At 59.7% G+C, this 14,099-nt stretch overlaps 1 protein-coding gene across 1 annotated transcript; it reads right to left on the bottom strand.

Annotated features, from left to right (window-relative positions):
* Window positions 1-3,778: 3,778 nt before the first annotated feature.
* On the bottom strand, window positions 3,779-5,413 carry A1Q1_00181 (uncharacterized protein; the record flags this gene model as incomplete). Its single annotated transcript, XM_014326509.1, has 1 exon — window positions 3,779-5,413. The coding sequence occupies one exon, from the start codon at window positions 5,411-5,413 to the stop codon at window positions 3,779-3,781; it is 1,635 nt and encodes a 544-aa protein (XP_014181984.1).
* Between the last annotated feature and the right edge of the window lie 8,686 nt (window positions 5,414-14,099).

Here is a 14,099-nt window from a genome sequence, read left to right as displayed (position 1 = left end):
GGGGGGCGGGGGGAAAGGGGATGCGCGTACTGCTGTACCGTTACACCATGGTACCATGGTACGGCGCAGCGTGAAAATCTTCCACATTCAACATCCCATTCGTGCCTCCGCAGTGCCCGACGTGCCCGATACCTGACGTGCCCGAAGAGACACCGAAAGGACGTCAGGACGAATCAGATCTGCACCGGTTGTTGGAACGTCACGCGGCGGCAGGAGCTAGAGCCGAATGCGACGTATGTGACAGCGAGGAAGCTCCGCTCCCGTTGCCAGCGGTCTAGAGATCAAAATAACCGGATTGCGGAGAGAGTCATGGGCCAGAGTGGGGGATAAGGAACGATCTGCACTGGAATCAGCTTCGTGGTTCCTCGTCCGGCGATGGGCGCGTGGTGGGCAGTCACCACTGCAGTACTGCAGTCGCCGGTCCGGCTGATCTTCACTGCGATACCGGTCCGGTGTCGGACAGGATAGGATAAGCTCAGAACGGGACAAAGTGATGCGATTCCCGCAACTAAAGATGAATCTAACTTGAGTGTAGGCTCTAGGTTGCTTCAGAGTATCAGATTGGCTTCGGTGCTGGATTCAGCTTGGGTTGACCTGGCTGGAGCAACTCGGATTGAGCGCAAGACATCCCCAGAGCTAATCTCGGACCATCGCACGGTGCCGCCTGTGCAAGGAGCAGCGAGAGTGGGGCTGCTGCTCATCTGACAAGCAGCGGAAGGCCCGGGATCTGGCGATCTGGGTACCTTGCCGGATCGCCAGCTGAGACTGTGAGGAGAGATCCGGGAGAACAGTTCCGCATGAATCCCGCATGCAGCCAAGCCGGAGATCACACAGAAGCATTTGACACAGCAAATGAAGCAGCGCAGCAGTGGAACGTTGGGTTGGAACGTTTGATCGCCTCGCTTTCGGACGCACACCGGACTCTACACTCCGCGCGCGCCCTCGCGCAGCAACGACGAGCGGAACAAGTCGGACAGCGTGGAATGCTGAAGAACGAACATGTGGACTGGGGCGGTAGCGAAGATCGTTCCGGGACTAGGCTGGCAGCCGCATCCGCCGAGGGTTCCGACATGGAATGTGACCACGTCTGTCAACAAGGCTTGATGTTGAGAGCCTTCGCTCTTCTTGAGATCTTAGGTCTCCAGAAAGCTCGAAGCTCAGAGCTTGACCCCCACGGATTGTGAGGTAGGATGGCATGCCATCGTTGCCCTGTTGCGCCCTGTTGCCGGATCTGCATATCTGCAGCAGTGACAGCAGCCCAGTCACACCCCAGCGATTGTCAGATCAGCGCTTAGCTCCTCCATCGTGTCAACTCTGTTCCGTTCCGGAGGTACAGAGCAAGCTGAGTGCACGGGGCCAAGAGTCCGCAAGCGTGATCAACGCTTGGAAGGAAGCCAAGCGGAATGATGGTAGTCGTGAGACTTACGCTGGAGATCGCGGAATGCTGCGTACTCCTTCGGTCTTGAGGTCGCGAGGTCACGTTCTGAGCTCGGGATTCGGGGTATTCTTGCTCGTTGCCCGCCCCCGCTCACCCCGCTCACTCCGCTCTGCTTTCGACCTAGCCTCCTTATTCCAGACTGCTGATCGCGATCGCACGGTCCAGCTTGCCACCTGGTCGTCAGTGCTGCTGTGGTATTATGGACCACGTCAGTGGTGAGTTCGGTCAAGATGGGGATGGGGGGACGATGCGCGTGAGTATATCTGGTACGGCTGATCTAGACTGGCTGACGACTACTGACCCTAACGAGGTCGCACGACGCGTCGTGCATGCCACCTCATGCCAGACTCAGACAGACAGGTACATGCCTCGGAAGGCTGATAACGCCAGACTCACGAGAATCTCACCAGATGGACCGCCATCCGTCCCCAACGTTCTACCACCCTGTTGTTGTCATGGGTAAGGACATGCAGACTGACCACCTCGATAGCGTAGATCACCATAACCCCACAGAGCTCATGAACGTGGTCTCGGCGCTCTCCGCCAATCTCGTCGAGCTGGCATCGAGTCTAACCTCATCAGCGGGAGCGCCGGAAGTCATCAAAGGCAGTCAGTCGTCTGCAGTCTGCATACCTCGCGCCTCCACGAGTGTGAGACCTGTCTCAGCGCGCGACCATTCAGCGCCGCGTCGCGCCGAATCGCGCCGTCGCGCGTCGCTCCTTACTTCATGAATGCTAGCGCGCGCCAGTACTCACAGCCACGGGCAACTCGGCCCCAGCGGCCCCAGCGGCTTCAGCGAGCTACTCACTGCCGACCCTGGTGTAACTCACCCCTACGCGCCATCGCCTTGGTCGGCGCCGAGGACCGAAGGGACCGCGGACGGTCGCCGAGATCCACTTGCTTCATGTTCGAGCCCTGTCCCCATTGACACACTGTCATTTCCGCGACAGGTCCCCTCCACTCCTGCCGGTCCTGCAGGTCTCTTGCGGCCAAACTTGGAACGGTAGTTCCTGCGTATACATACCTGCAGATTGATTCGGAAACTCCTGCTACACGCCTGCAGAGAGTCCTGCAGACTCCTGCACTCCTGCACTCCTGCAGTCTCCTGTAGACCGATCTGGGACTGAAAGTCCTGCCTGCAGAGTCCTGCAGAGTCCTGCAGAGTCCTGCAAAGTCATGGCAGCTCAGGTATCCTGTGGCGTCCCGCAAACCGGCAGGCCGTAGAGCGCCCACAACGCCAAAGCGCGCCAGAGCGCCACGCCGGTATCCCGGGTCCCCCGCACCCTCCCCTACTGGCCAGTCACCGCCCATCGGCCATCCTGGCGCTGACGGCCTGCAAAAGTCCCGCAAATGTGCCGGATGCGTCAGATGTGCCGGATGCGCCGGGCAGCCCGGGGCAGGCGGAGGCCTTGAGGGATAGGAAAGGGGGGCGCCTGTTCGGGCCGTTCACCGACGAATGTGGCCGAGTATCCACTAACTACCTGGGGATATCTTGCTGGAACTGGCTGGAACGGGGTGATACCTGGGAATGTGCGACACCACTCAGCACGCTCTGAATCCCAGGGATGGAAGGGACGAAGGGACGACCTTCTCGCGCCTCCGCAGCAGGTACCGAGCAGACTGCTTAGGACACTCACAGGTAACCCAAGACACTGCAGGAGAAGGCGCCCAGACGCCCACAGCCACCCGGTGTATCCCGGTACTTCCGTGCTTCGTATCGTACCCTCTCGCGGTAGATGCTTGCGGCGTGCTCGCACTCGTGCCTCATCCTCGTGGGCATGTTATTGGACGTGAGGGATGCTGAAACGGGAGGTCATGGGCTGAGATCTGCCCAGCTCGCACCAGGTAGGCAGCCACTCGTCGTTAGGTTGATGGACGATGTGTGGCAGCTCGCTCATAGCACATCATGTGGTAAGCTCGCTCGCGCTGCGCGCTTCGCTCGCGGCTGGGGTGCTCGGCAAACTCTGTTGCATAGCAAAAAACTACAAAACATTGCCGTTCGGAGCCCAAAAGAGTAGTCGTGGCGACGTAAACTGCAGTGCCTTGTGGTGAAAGCTTTCTTCCGATAAAACGAGTAAGACGTCAAACTGAGTGCGCCCAGCGCGGGTTGGTAAATATAAGAGAGGAAGATGAGAGGAGGGGGGAGAGGGTATTCGCCTTGATATAAAGGGGTATCGAGGTGGGGGTGAATGAGCATGCGCGCCCATGCCTACTTGTACAGACATGGAGAGTGTGAGATTGTTGTAGTGCTGAATATAATGGGAGAGAGGTTGTACTACTAAGAACTTAATGCTCGACGAATGTACTTCAATCGAGCTTTGACGGGCTTGGCGAAAGCAATCAAGTCGCCAAAGTAAGCTCGCTCACAAAGCTCTGACCCTCGTACGCACTAGGGTACGTGTACGACTGCGTGGCAGTCGGCGTGGGGTACGAAGCAGCGGGCGGGGTGGACGAGCCGTAGCTGCTGGGAGCAGGGGGGTACGCCACCGTCTGGTAGCCGTAAGTGGCAGCACCAGTGGTGGAGTTGGGGGTCGCGTACTGGTACGCGGAAGCCGCGGACGTGCTCGCGGTTGTCGTCGGAGTACCGTAGGCCATGTCAGGAACGAACGGGCGGTAGTACGTCGCGGACGTGCTCGAGAGAGACGAGGGCGAGGCGTTGGCGGCCGTCGTCGGCACGGTGATCGCACCGACTCCGTTCCAGCCAGCGTACGGCGAAGTCGACGGGGTGGGGGGCTGCTGCTGCTCAATCTGGTAGGAGTGAACAGGAGCATAGATGTTCTGGTGCGAGCCCAGAGGGGAGACCTGCAGCTCGTGCTTTCCGCGCTTGATCGGGCGGGAGCCGTAGTCGAGGTTCTCCTTGTTGGCGAGGGGCATACGAGAAAGGTCGTAGTCGGCGTTGTCAAAGGAGCGCTTGCCAGAGTTCGAAGAGGCCGAAGGAGACTTCTCGAAGAACTCGACAGTGATCTCGCTCCAGGCGGGAACAGTCTCGTCGAACGCGAAGCCCTTGCTCTTGCACTCGCGCATGCGGTCCTCGACAGCCTTGCGAACCTCCTTGGCGATCAGGTAGATCTGGCGGAGCTCGTAGTGCTGGCGGGGAGGGATGGCAGAAGCGATCTCGGCGGTGGCAAAGTGAAGGCGCGAGATCGTCAGCTCGCGGGCGTCGGGGGAAGTGGCAACCTTGCCGGATCCCTCGGAGCGCGCCTTGCTGGCCTGCATGATGATGGACGACAGCAGTCGCGGCCTCTCATCCTTGTGGAGGTGGTCGGGCTCGATGTGTCGCATTCCAGTGGGCCACCAAGGGGGAGGCTTGCCCTCGTTACCCTTCTTGTCCTTGTAGGGGAACTTGGTCTGCTTCTTCGGCTCGACAACCTTGATCCAAGCCTTGAGCACGTTTGCGCAAACGCCCTGGCCGAGGTGCTCAAAGCGCATGCTGTACTCCTGCTCGAGGGTGTCGGGGCGGAGGGTCACAGACGAAACGGGGCGAGCGGGGGAAGACTTTGACGACGTGGGGAAGCTAGAGACGACGGGAGCGCCGCCCATGGCAACGACGGAGGAAGTGTCAGACCCAGAGGCTCCAGGCACACCGAGGTCCGAAACACTGACTTCGCCGTCTTCGTTCTCGTCGTCGTTGTCCTCGTCTTCGCCCTCGCCCTCAACACCGAAACGCTTCTCTTGACGCTCGACCTCCTGCCAACGCTCGACGTTCCTGGCCTGAATGGCGCTAGAACGCTTACGCAGAACATCCCAGTTGATCACGCCGTCCGTCCTCTGCTGGTTCGTGTCGTCGTAGAAGTGCTCACTCGCATGCACCTCAATGTTTCCCTTTGGCGTAACACAGACCAGAAGGTAGTGCGAGCCGTCGACGTGGGAAGCCTTGTTGGCCGCCTTCGTGACAAACTCGCGCTTCGTCTTCCAATGACGGTTGCACTTGGCAACGCTGTGGTAGGGCTCCTCGCGCGAAGGGATGCGGGGCATGTTGTCTGCTTTTCACTGAAGGTCAGCATTGTCCCCATATGTGCGTGTGCATGGAAATTTAGGGTTGCCGCGCGTTCGCGTCGCACAAACAAAGACTCAAGAACGAGGGTGTGTCTGTGCGCCGGCTACGCGTAGTGAACAAAAGCCGCCACCGAAAGTTGAAGGCGGTGGTCTCGGCAGGCCTCGGAGAGTGAGGGAAGGCAATCGACACAAGGGGTATCAAACATTCGAAAGGAAAGGAAGGCAGATCGCTTTCGTTTCGGTGGGGATGTGTACGGCGTGTCCACTCACATCTGAGGTAGGGTGGTAGTAGAGTCGATTGGGTTGTGCTGGTTGGTGACCCGGATTTGGGAACGGCGGGTTCTCAGCGCGCAGACAGAGTCGACCGAAGCCGGAAGGGGGTGTTTGTGTTTTGATGAGACTGGGTTGGTCGTTACACAGCGTAAAGTGATGAGTTGAATGTGCTGATGATTGATGATTGATCCGAATGAGTTGATGAGAGAGGAAGGGGGGTGCTCGAGGCGGGGTTGTTGGTGTGAGAGAGGTTTGGTTTAGTCGAGAGGTGGTTGGGAGGGTTGGTTTGACTAGACGCTCAGCGTGCTTTGTCGGGGGGGGTTGACTGTTGCCGGAAGGTTTAAAGGAGTGTAGGTGGGTTAGTCAAAGAGAATGGAAGAACAAGGCGAGATAGGAGGGAGGGAAGGAGGAAGAGAAGAGAGAGAGGGTGGGGAGGAGGAAGGAAGAAAGATGATGGGATCGAAGAAGGAGTGAGAGTGTATGGTGGTGGTGGTGGTGAAAGGACGAGTGTTGGTAGGCAAGGCAGGCGCAGGCTAGGCAGGCTAGGCAGGCATCCGGTGCAAGTGTCCCTCTGGCGCCTTGGAGGAGGCGACTGGATCCTGGCGCCTGGGTGTCCTGGGTGTTCCTCAGGGTAAGCTGGAGGAAGCCGGCCGGTGGCCAGGGCAGGGTCACTGGCGATTCGAGCCCAGGGGGGAACGGCGAGAGGGGCCAGAGAGTCAGGTCAGGGGGGTGGGGTGTAGGCAGGAGGACCGAGGATGCAGGGCCGCTTGGGAGAGGGCCGTGCTCTGGCCTTGGATCACTTGGTCACTTGGATGACACCGTTGTGTCCATGGCCTCGCATTGCGGACGACCTGCAGGGAAACATTTGCGAGATCATGCGAGAGCAGTACCAATTGCAGCAGACTCGAGCCCTGGTCTGCCCAAGAGCCAGTCAACTCGCCTCCTCCTCCTTGCGCGCGCGCGCGCCCGGCACACTTCACTCCCTCCCACTCCCACCACCCACTTGGTCGCCGGCCATGGCACATCTAAGCTCTTTGCAGGGAGAGGCAAGGAGGCTCGTGCGTAGCCGTATACCAATTCCGTCCACCGCCCTTGGCCCTCTCACGCGAACACGCAGCCACCACTCTTCCTTCCTCCATTGATCCACAGATCCACAGGGGCCCTCGCACACTTCGCCGGCCAGCGACGCCGACAGGCCCCCCACCCACCTCCGCATCCATCGTCGCCTCTTCTCTTGCCTCGTCCGGCTTCTCCGGGTGCGCGGCGCAACAAAGTTAGCTTCTCGTACAGCTCGCGAGCTTGTGCCGTGCCCCGCCCGAGTATCCGAGCTTGCGCTGCATTTGGGTGGTGGTATCCCAGGGCCCATTATGTGATTATGTCGGGACTTGCCAGGGTCCAGCGAAACCCAGTCATAGCCTCTGCCAGCAACCGCTCGCTCATGGTTGCGAGTAAGCGCAAGCGCGACGATGACTGCAGGAGTGAATTGCATAGATGCCCGCTGGGCCGCTGGGCCGCTGCGAGTTCCGACATCCGGGGATCCGGCATCCGGAAGGGCGAGGCCAAGGCGTAGGACGAGCGAGGCATTTTGCATGGTCAGTGGGTCGACGGGGCCGAGGACGGTGCGTCACTCGTTACCGTTGGCTGGTGGCATGGCTGCATGGCTGGCGCGCGACCGGCGCGCTTTACGGAACGGTGGCCGGCTTGGGCTTGCAGTCGTGCCGTTGCCCCTGGGTGCTGGTGCGCCCCCCGTCGCGTCCTGCGTGTTTCGTCCAGGGCGCAGCGCGTGCAGGGAGACAAGAGCTGCGCGAACAGCAGCCTCAGGGCAACCAGTCGAACCAGGGCGTAATAGGGTTCAGCGTTGGACCCTGGGAGACACCGGCCCTGGGACAAAGGTCAGTCGCGTCTCCACCGCGAGCAGAACGCTGAGAGCGCACACTGAGAGACGACATTAAACCTTCCGTCATGCCTTGATCTGGCAACCTTGTTGACCCATGGTGGCCGATGATGGCCGATGGTGTCAAGCCCGAAAGGATCACAGGAGGAGTCTGCTGTCTCCTCGTGACCTCGCTTCAGCTCCACCAGATCCATGACGCTCACTTCTGATCGCCAGGAGCAGGGTACGTCACCACCCTCGTGTTCTCACCTCCTCCTCTCATGATCTTGTGATGCTTTGCTCTGCCTCACGACGAACAGGAGCAATTCTCCTTGTCGCAGATAGCTGTGTTGTTTGCCTGGTCCCCTCTTGCAGATTACGATACACCGTCAACGCCTCGACGGACTCGGGGCTGCTAATGCAGTACCGGGCATTCCAGCCTGCGGAGCTTGGTGGGACCTGGCCGACGAGTTCGATCACTTGCAAGTATTGCAGGCGGGCAGGATGCGCAGGAAAGGAGTGCAGGACCCGAGCCTGTGTCCGTCCGTCCCAACAGCAAGTGTCCGCTTCCAGCTTACGACACGGTGCGGCGGCACATTACTGGAATGGGCGGAGCAGGAAGCGCAAGTTGCGTCTGCGTAGCAATCGACTTGGTCCGGACCGTCTCGAGTCCTGCAGACTCCTGCATCCCCTGCATTCTCCTGCATTCTCCTGCACTGCGGTGTGTGTCGGCGACGTTTGCCTGCTTGCCTGCGTACCTCGTCCTCGTCACCGTTCCTTGTGTACCTCGCTAGTCAACCAGAGCAGAGGAAATAGACTTCCCGCCCGGCTGCCCTGATCCAGATAGGGTCCAGAGACCAGGCTGAATAGTCTCAGCCAGTGACAATTGCCAACGTCCTGGACTACTGCGCGCTAGTTGGCCGCCAGGTTGGGCCCTCAGCGCCTGGTCGGCAGCACGCGATAGCGCCGGGTGAGACGCGTCCTGCACCAAGCTTGACTGCGGCCCACGCTCCTATTCGGCGCCTCCTGCTCCGGAAGCCCAGGAACGGAGGGACTGAGGGGGTCCATTCGGGCTGTCCGGGGCGTTTACGCAAACTGTAAAACCGCGCTACGGCACGCGCGGCACGAATGCTTGCACACGGCCAATCAGAGGCGGGCTCGGGGCACTAGCGCCGGACTGGTCCCTGTCCTGTCCCAACTCTGCACGCGAGGTCACCAACACCTCGAGATCTCAAGGCCTCAGTCTCGGGCCACAAAGGCTGAGGCCTGCATGCAAAAAGGGCAGAAGGGGGGAGGTACGACTGCGCGTGCCTAGCGCTCCAGCTCCAGACTCCTGGCTACTCCTCTCCGAACTCCCCTCAGTGTGCGCGCAGTTTGTACACCTCTCGCAATATCGGATGCGTCCTGAGCGGTTTTGTTCTCGATCCTGCCTTGCTCTCCCGCACATTCTACCTCCAGAACAGATTGCAGCATCTGCACTCCGACCAGAGGAGAGGAACCAGGAGATTCCAAGGCACGCCAGTATCCTGCAGCTAATTACACACCCGCTGCAGCCTCTGTCCTGCGTTGACTGCGGCTCACGGCCACTTTTCCCTCTACTGCCTCGCGCGGAACGGCCCAGGTAACGGCAGCGAAGCCGGGTGGCGTCGCCCACGGACCGGGAACTCTTGTGTACCGCGCTGTGTTGGTGGTGCTCAAGTGCCTCAATCTCAATTTCGTCAGCACAGACCTCAGCCGCGCATGCCGGTGGCTCTTCGTCTCCGCGCACCGTCTACTGCGGCCATCGGTCCACTGTTCCTATCTGTACCTCTGCAGAAAGCTCTGCAGGAACGTCTTGTCTCCGGCTGGCTTGGCCTTTGGGCCAAAGCTGTACACATGTGTGCCGGATGTCGGACGCATGCACGGTCCGGCAACGTCCTCCCCGCAGCAAGACCAGCGTGCCAGCGAGGAAGCCAAAGGAGGACAGGAACGACCGCGCAACCCACTTCGGCCACTCGGTCTTGTACCCACTTGGACCACTTGGCTCCGCTCATTCCTCGCCCCGGATCATCAACTTTGGGTCGCTTGGAACGGCGCTTTCGGCGCTTGAAGCGATCGCAAGACATCGTCGTCAGACTGGAGATTGCAGATTGCAGATGATGATCCATGGAAAGATACAGGTCTGGTGACCAAACACCAACCCCTCGCCTACCCCTCTGCCCCTGCCGTGTGACCAGCATCTTTCCCCACATTTTCTGCAAGATGACTGGACGCGTGGGTATTCCCCAGCCGTGTGAGCCCCTCGCTGCTCATTTCGCCCCTCGAGTGTGATCTCTTACCCCCTGCATGTGTGATCTGTGATGTCTTCCCCTCTGCACTTCGTTATCGCCAGGGACCCGAGCAACGAGCTGCCCAAAGCTCGCTGATTACCCCGGTCGTCATGGAGTGTCCGTCTGTCCTGGCTGAATTGCTGCATGCCGTACACATCGCCGGGACAGCTCCGGCAGCCCCGCTGAATGCATACCTGTCACTTCCTGCAATCTGAACCAGGATCGCACCAAGCATCCTCGCCGACATTCGAAATTGCGCACGATTCAGCTCCGTCCATCGCGATTCAGCACCATTTGAGATTGGCCCGCGGTCCCACCAGTCCCAAGTTTCTGGGCCGCCCGGCCCGCCACTCTTTCGGGCCGTTCCCTCATCCCTCCAGCGCTCATGCCTCGTCGTTCATTCGAGCGTGATTCAATCAATGTCTCACCACGCGATCGTCCTTTGTCCGCGTTCGCTTTCTTTCATCGAAACTACGCATTACAGCATCGCGGGGCATCCCTTATCCTGCAGCGTGATGAGGAAAGCGGGGGCCGGCGCTAAGGCAGGTGCAAAGGGCAAGGGACCCCACTCTCACCAACGACCAGCCGGTATTCATGAGTCATCCCCGTCCCAGGACGCCCAGGATGCACCAGGATCACTTACTGCAGGGAATGCACATCGGCGAGTTGCCAAGTCGCCGGTCCGACCTCGTAAATGAAAGAGTACACCATGTGCACGCTCCCGATTGCGCCTCATGCGCTTTCCGCGGGAAGCTGCAGCAGTTTCGGACCGTCGTACCGAGGTGATGGGTGCGAGAGACTCTTCAAGTCGAACGACGACTGGTCAGAAGACCACGGCAACGGGCCGGCCGGCACGATGATCCGGTCGAAGGCACGCCGGCGCCTATCGAACATCCACAGCAAGCTTTACATGCCCGGCAAGACTTGCGTACGCATGTGGATCGGAGGATCAGGACAGTGGGACCATGGATCGATCTACGAGAAAGCTTCAACTAGCGAAGCTTGTTCTACCCCTACCCCCGTACCACTTGCCTCGCAAGCCCCCGCACCCTCGTCTCGAGGATCACGACGTCCTTCCTGACCCGGATCTCGGGCTATTCGTGTCCTCTCTTTCGAGAAGGGATCTCTTTCGCCAGCTTCGCAGTACCAGGTGACCTCCAAACGACCTGGAGTGACCTCATGTCTTGTCCAAGGCTGGCAAGTGACTGTCCAAGGATAAGGGACGTCCGGAAAAGGGTCAGTTGCCCTGTTGTCGCCAGGGCGGATGAGGCGCCACCCCCGCTCACCCAAGTGTCCCACAGCCAACCACGACCTGCCAGAACGGGGCATGTCTCGGCTGCGTTGGTACGCGACATTTGAGCTGAGTGAGCAATTCGTCAACCCCGTTTGCGCCGTTTACGCCCCCGCCAGGCCCGGGTGCGTCAGGCCCGTCAGGTCCGTCAGATGGCGGCGCGCAGCAACAGACCACGGCCAGACTCCGTCATTTCTCAGACAAAAGAGTGCACCTTTTAGACGAACGAGCGAGTGAGATCAGCGCGCAACCGCGACAACGGCGCTAGTGTAAGACAAACCCAGGATAGTCGCGGGTTTCCACTCGTGTGATTGGAGCGTGATAGGAGCGAACGTTGGGGAATATGGGACATGGGACTCGCTCGCTCGCGACGCGGGCAACGAATGCAGCCGAATCAGCCCCGAATCCATGACAACCCCCTCCCACGCCTCCCCGGAATGTCGCACGCACCCTTCCATTTCACGGAGAACAACACTGCAGAACTGGCCGTCGGCCTGAGCGCTGACCCTTTGCTGCCCGCCACAGTGTCGCGTAACGGAGCAGCGCCAGCGTAAGGAGCGGCGTGAGTCACCAGCGCAATTGTGCGGATTGCAGTCTCCAACACCCGTTTCGTGGCCGTCTAAGGCCTTCCGGTCTTCTCTGCAATTGTTGCAATTGTAGCAACTTTTTTTGCGCAAGGTTCTGTGGCGCTGTCCCTCGTCTATGTTGACCCAGATCTCCAGCAATTGTTCCTGTGGACCGGCCAGCCGGCCTGCCTGCCAGCCGGCCAGCCTGGAAGCCTGGGCTGGCAGGGGATGTGGCTGATGGAAACCTGGCCTAGTGCTGCAGACAACGCCATGCCCAGCCTCCGTCTTCAACCCTCGCATTCGCCCATCATGGATAACAGATATCTCGTCCTCATGGTTATTGTGGCGGCCGATAGCGCTGGCGCATGCAGACGCGCGCAGGCACATGCAGGGCGCAGGACCATCTAGAGGCGTCCAGACACCCAGATTCGTTCATGGCGTAGATAACGATGAAGGGCGAATTCTGGCACTTCCGGCAGTTCTGGGGTGAGGGGTCTCTGCTCTGCGCGAGCTGCGCGAGCTGCGCAGTCTGGACCAAGGACCAGGACCGCGCCTGGCCGCAGTCGCAGTCCGACGCCGCCGCCGTGCCTCTCCAAGCCTCATCTCCGTGGCAGTCACTTCTACGGGTGCGTTTGTTCGCTCGTGCACGAGTCACCACACTCTGTCCCCGGAATCTCGCCGAAAAGTTACCGCCTTGCCGCTGCACCCGTCCTTCGGCGACGTCGGGGACGGCAGTAGCGTTCGAGCGCCATCTGGCGCAGTGCAGTGTGCCTCACTGCGCCAAAACTCTTCCCACCCCGGCTGTACTCTCCTCTGAGCACTCTGGGCCGAGCTCACTTACACCGCCTCACACTAGTTGAGGTTACAGCTTTGCATCCAACAAACATGTGGGTGAGCAGTGAAGGGTGATGCGGCAGACCAGCCACCTAGATACAGTCATATGGAGAGCGACGTGATCTGCGGACCGTCTGACGAACGATGCAGTCCGTCCCTCAGACCGAGCCAGGACACACCACCGCAGGTGCTTCTTCCCTCTGATGTATTTCTCGCCACCTCTTGCTCATCTTTGATGGTGGGGAGAGCGCGCTTCTACCAGAGAGCGTCGGGGTACTATCTGCCGGGGATGAGTGAAACTCGCCCCATGAGTCAGTTGCGAGACGATTAGACAGGCGACTGGCGCGGAGGGCGGGCCGTTAACGACAAACGACGCTCGGCCACACGCTCTTCCCGCCCTATCGGTTTATGAAGCATCTTGGCTCGTGTCATTCGTCGCCACCACTGGATGTGACGACGAGAAAGAAGTTAATCGCGGTAGATGCAGACCCGGCTGCCAGCTGCAATTCGTAGCAGTCACGTGATTACAACTTGATTAGACTGCGGAGTTTTCTGGGTCGGTCTGAGCTTGGAACAACCGAGGTACTGAGCAATGCAGTGCAGAGGTCTGTGGGTGCGCAGCAGAAGAAGTGCTGTGTTCTCTGTGCTCTAGGTCACCCAAACATTGGGCTCTGCGCACCAGAATAACAGAGCACTGTCTGTCATCCAGTCACGAAAGCAGACCAGGGTTGTCTGGTGCTATATTTGTGCTGTTCGGACCACAACAATGGTAACAATAGAACGGGGATGACGCCTGCCGGGGCTAGTTCGGGATCAACCGCAGTCTCGCTACTGCATTCCGAAGTCAGACTGACCTCCGTTCATAGAGTTCGAAGAAAGTAACGACAACATTCGCGACTTTTCAGACAGACAGCAGCGCATGTCATGGCTTCTGATAGCTGCCAATGGTCACAGATTGATGCAAGATGCAGGCATATCGAATGTGGGGACAGGGCAAATGAGCACACGGGCTCTCACGTGGCGTCGATCCTGGCGCCACATCCACCCAAAAGTGCACAAGTCCATCGTGGGAATGTGGAATCTGCGCAGCCGGTGCCCGCAGCATCAGGCTCATCACACTCCTGGCAGGACACTCATCACCCACTACTGCTGCCAAGCGTCAAACAAGGTCACACATTCGCAGAGCTTAATCGCTCTTTTTCGCTCCTTTCGCCTCTTGGTTCCTTCCACACTCTATTTCGCTTTCCCCCCTCTCTCTAGCTGAGCAACGACACTCCGCTCGCCTCGCCACTTACGCTCTGCGAGCCACCGGACCACCACACGACCAAAGTGAAAGGCTAAGGCGGCCTCCACTCCTCCACTTCCCCGCCAGCCCTTCAGCCACCCGGCTCGGCGTCCCACTCCACCTACACGACGCGACGTCTGCTTTCTCTTGTTTGCATTTGACATTTGCCGCCAGCGCCAGCGACGCCGCCGACGCTGCCCCGCTTCACGTTTCTAACGACCCCCCCCCCCCCCC

The sequence above is a fragment of the Trichosporon asahii genome, assembly GCF_000293215.1.
Source record: "Trichosporon asahii var. asahii CBS 2479 unplaced genomic scaffold scaffold00018, whole genome shotgun sequence".
NCBI classification, from domain to species: domain Eukaryota; kingdom Fungi; phylum Basidiomycota; class Tremellomycetes; order Trichosporonales; family Trichosporonaceae; genus Trichosporon; species Trichosporon asahii.
This window is presented reverse-complemented; position numbering and strand designations above follow the sequence as displayed.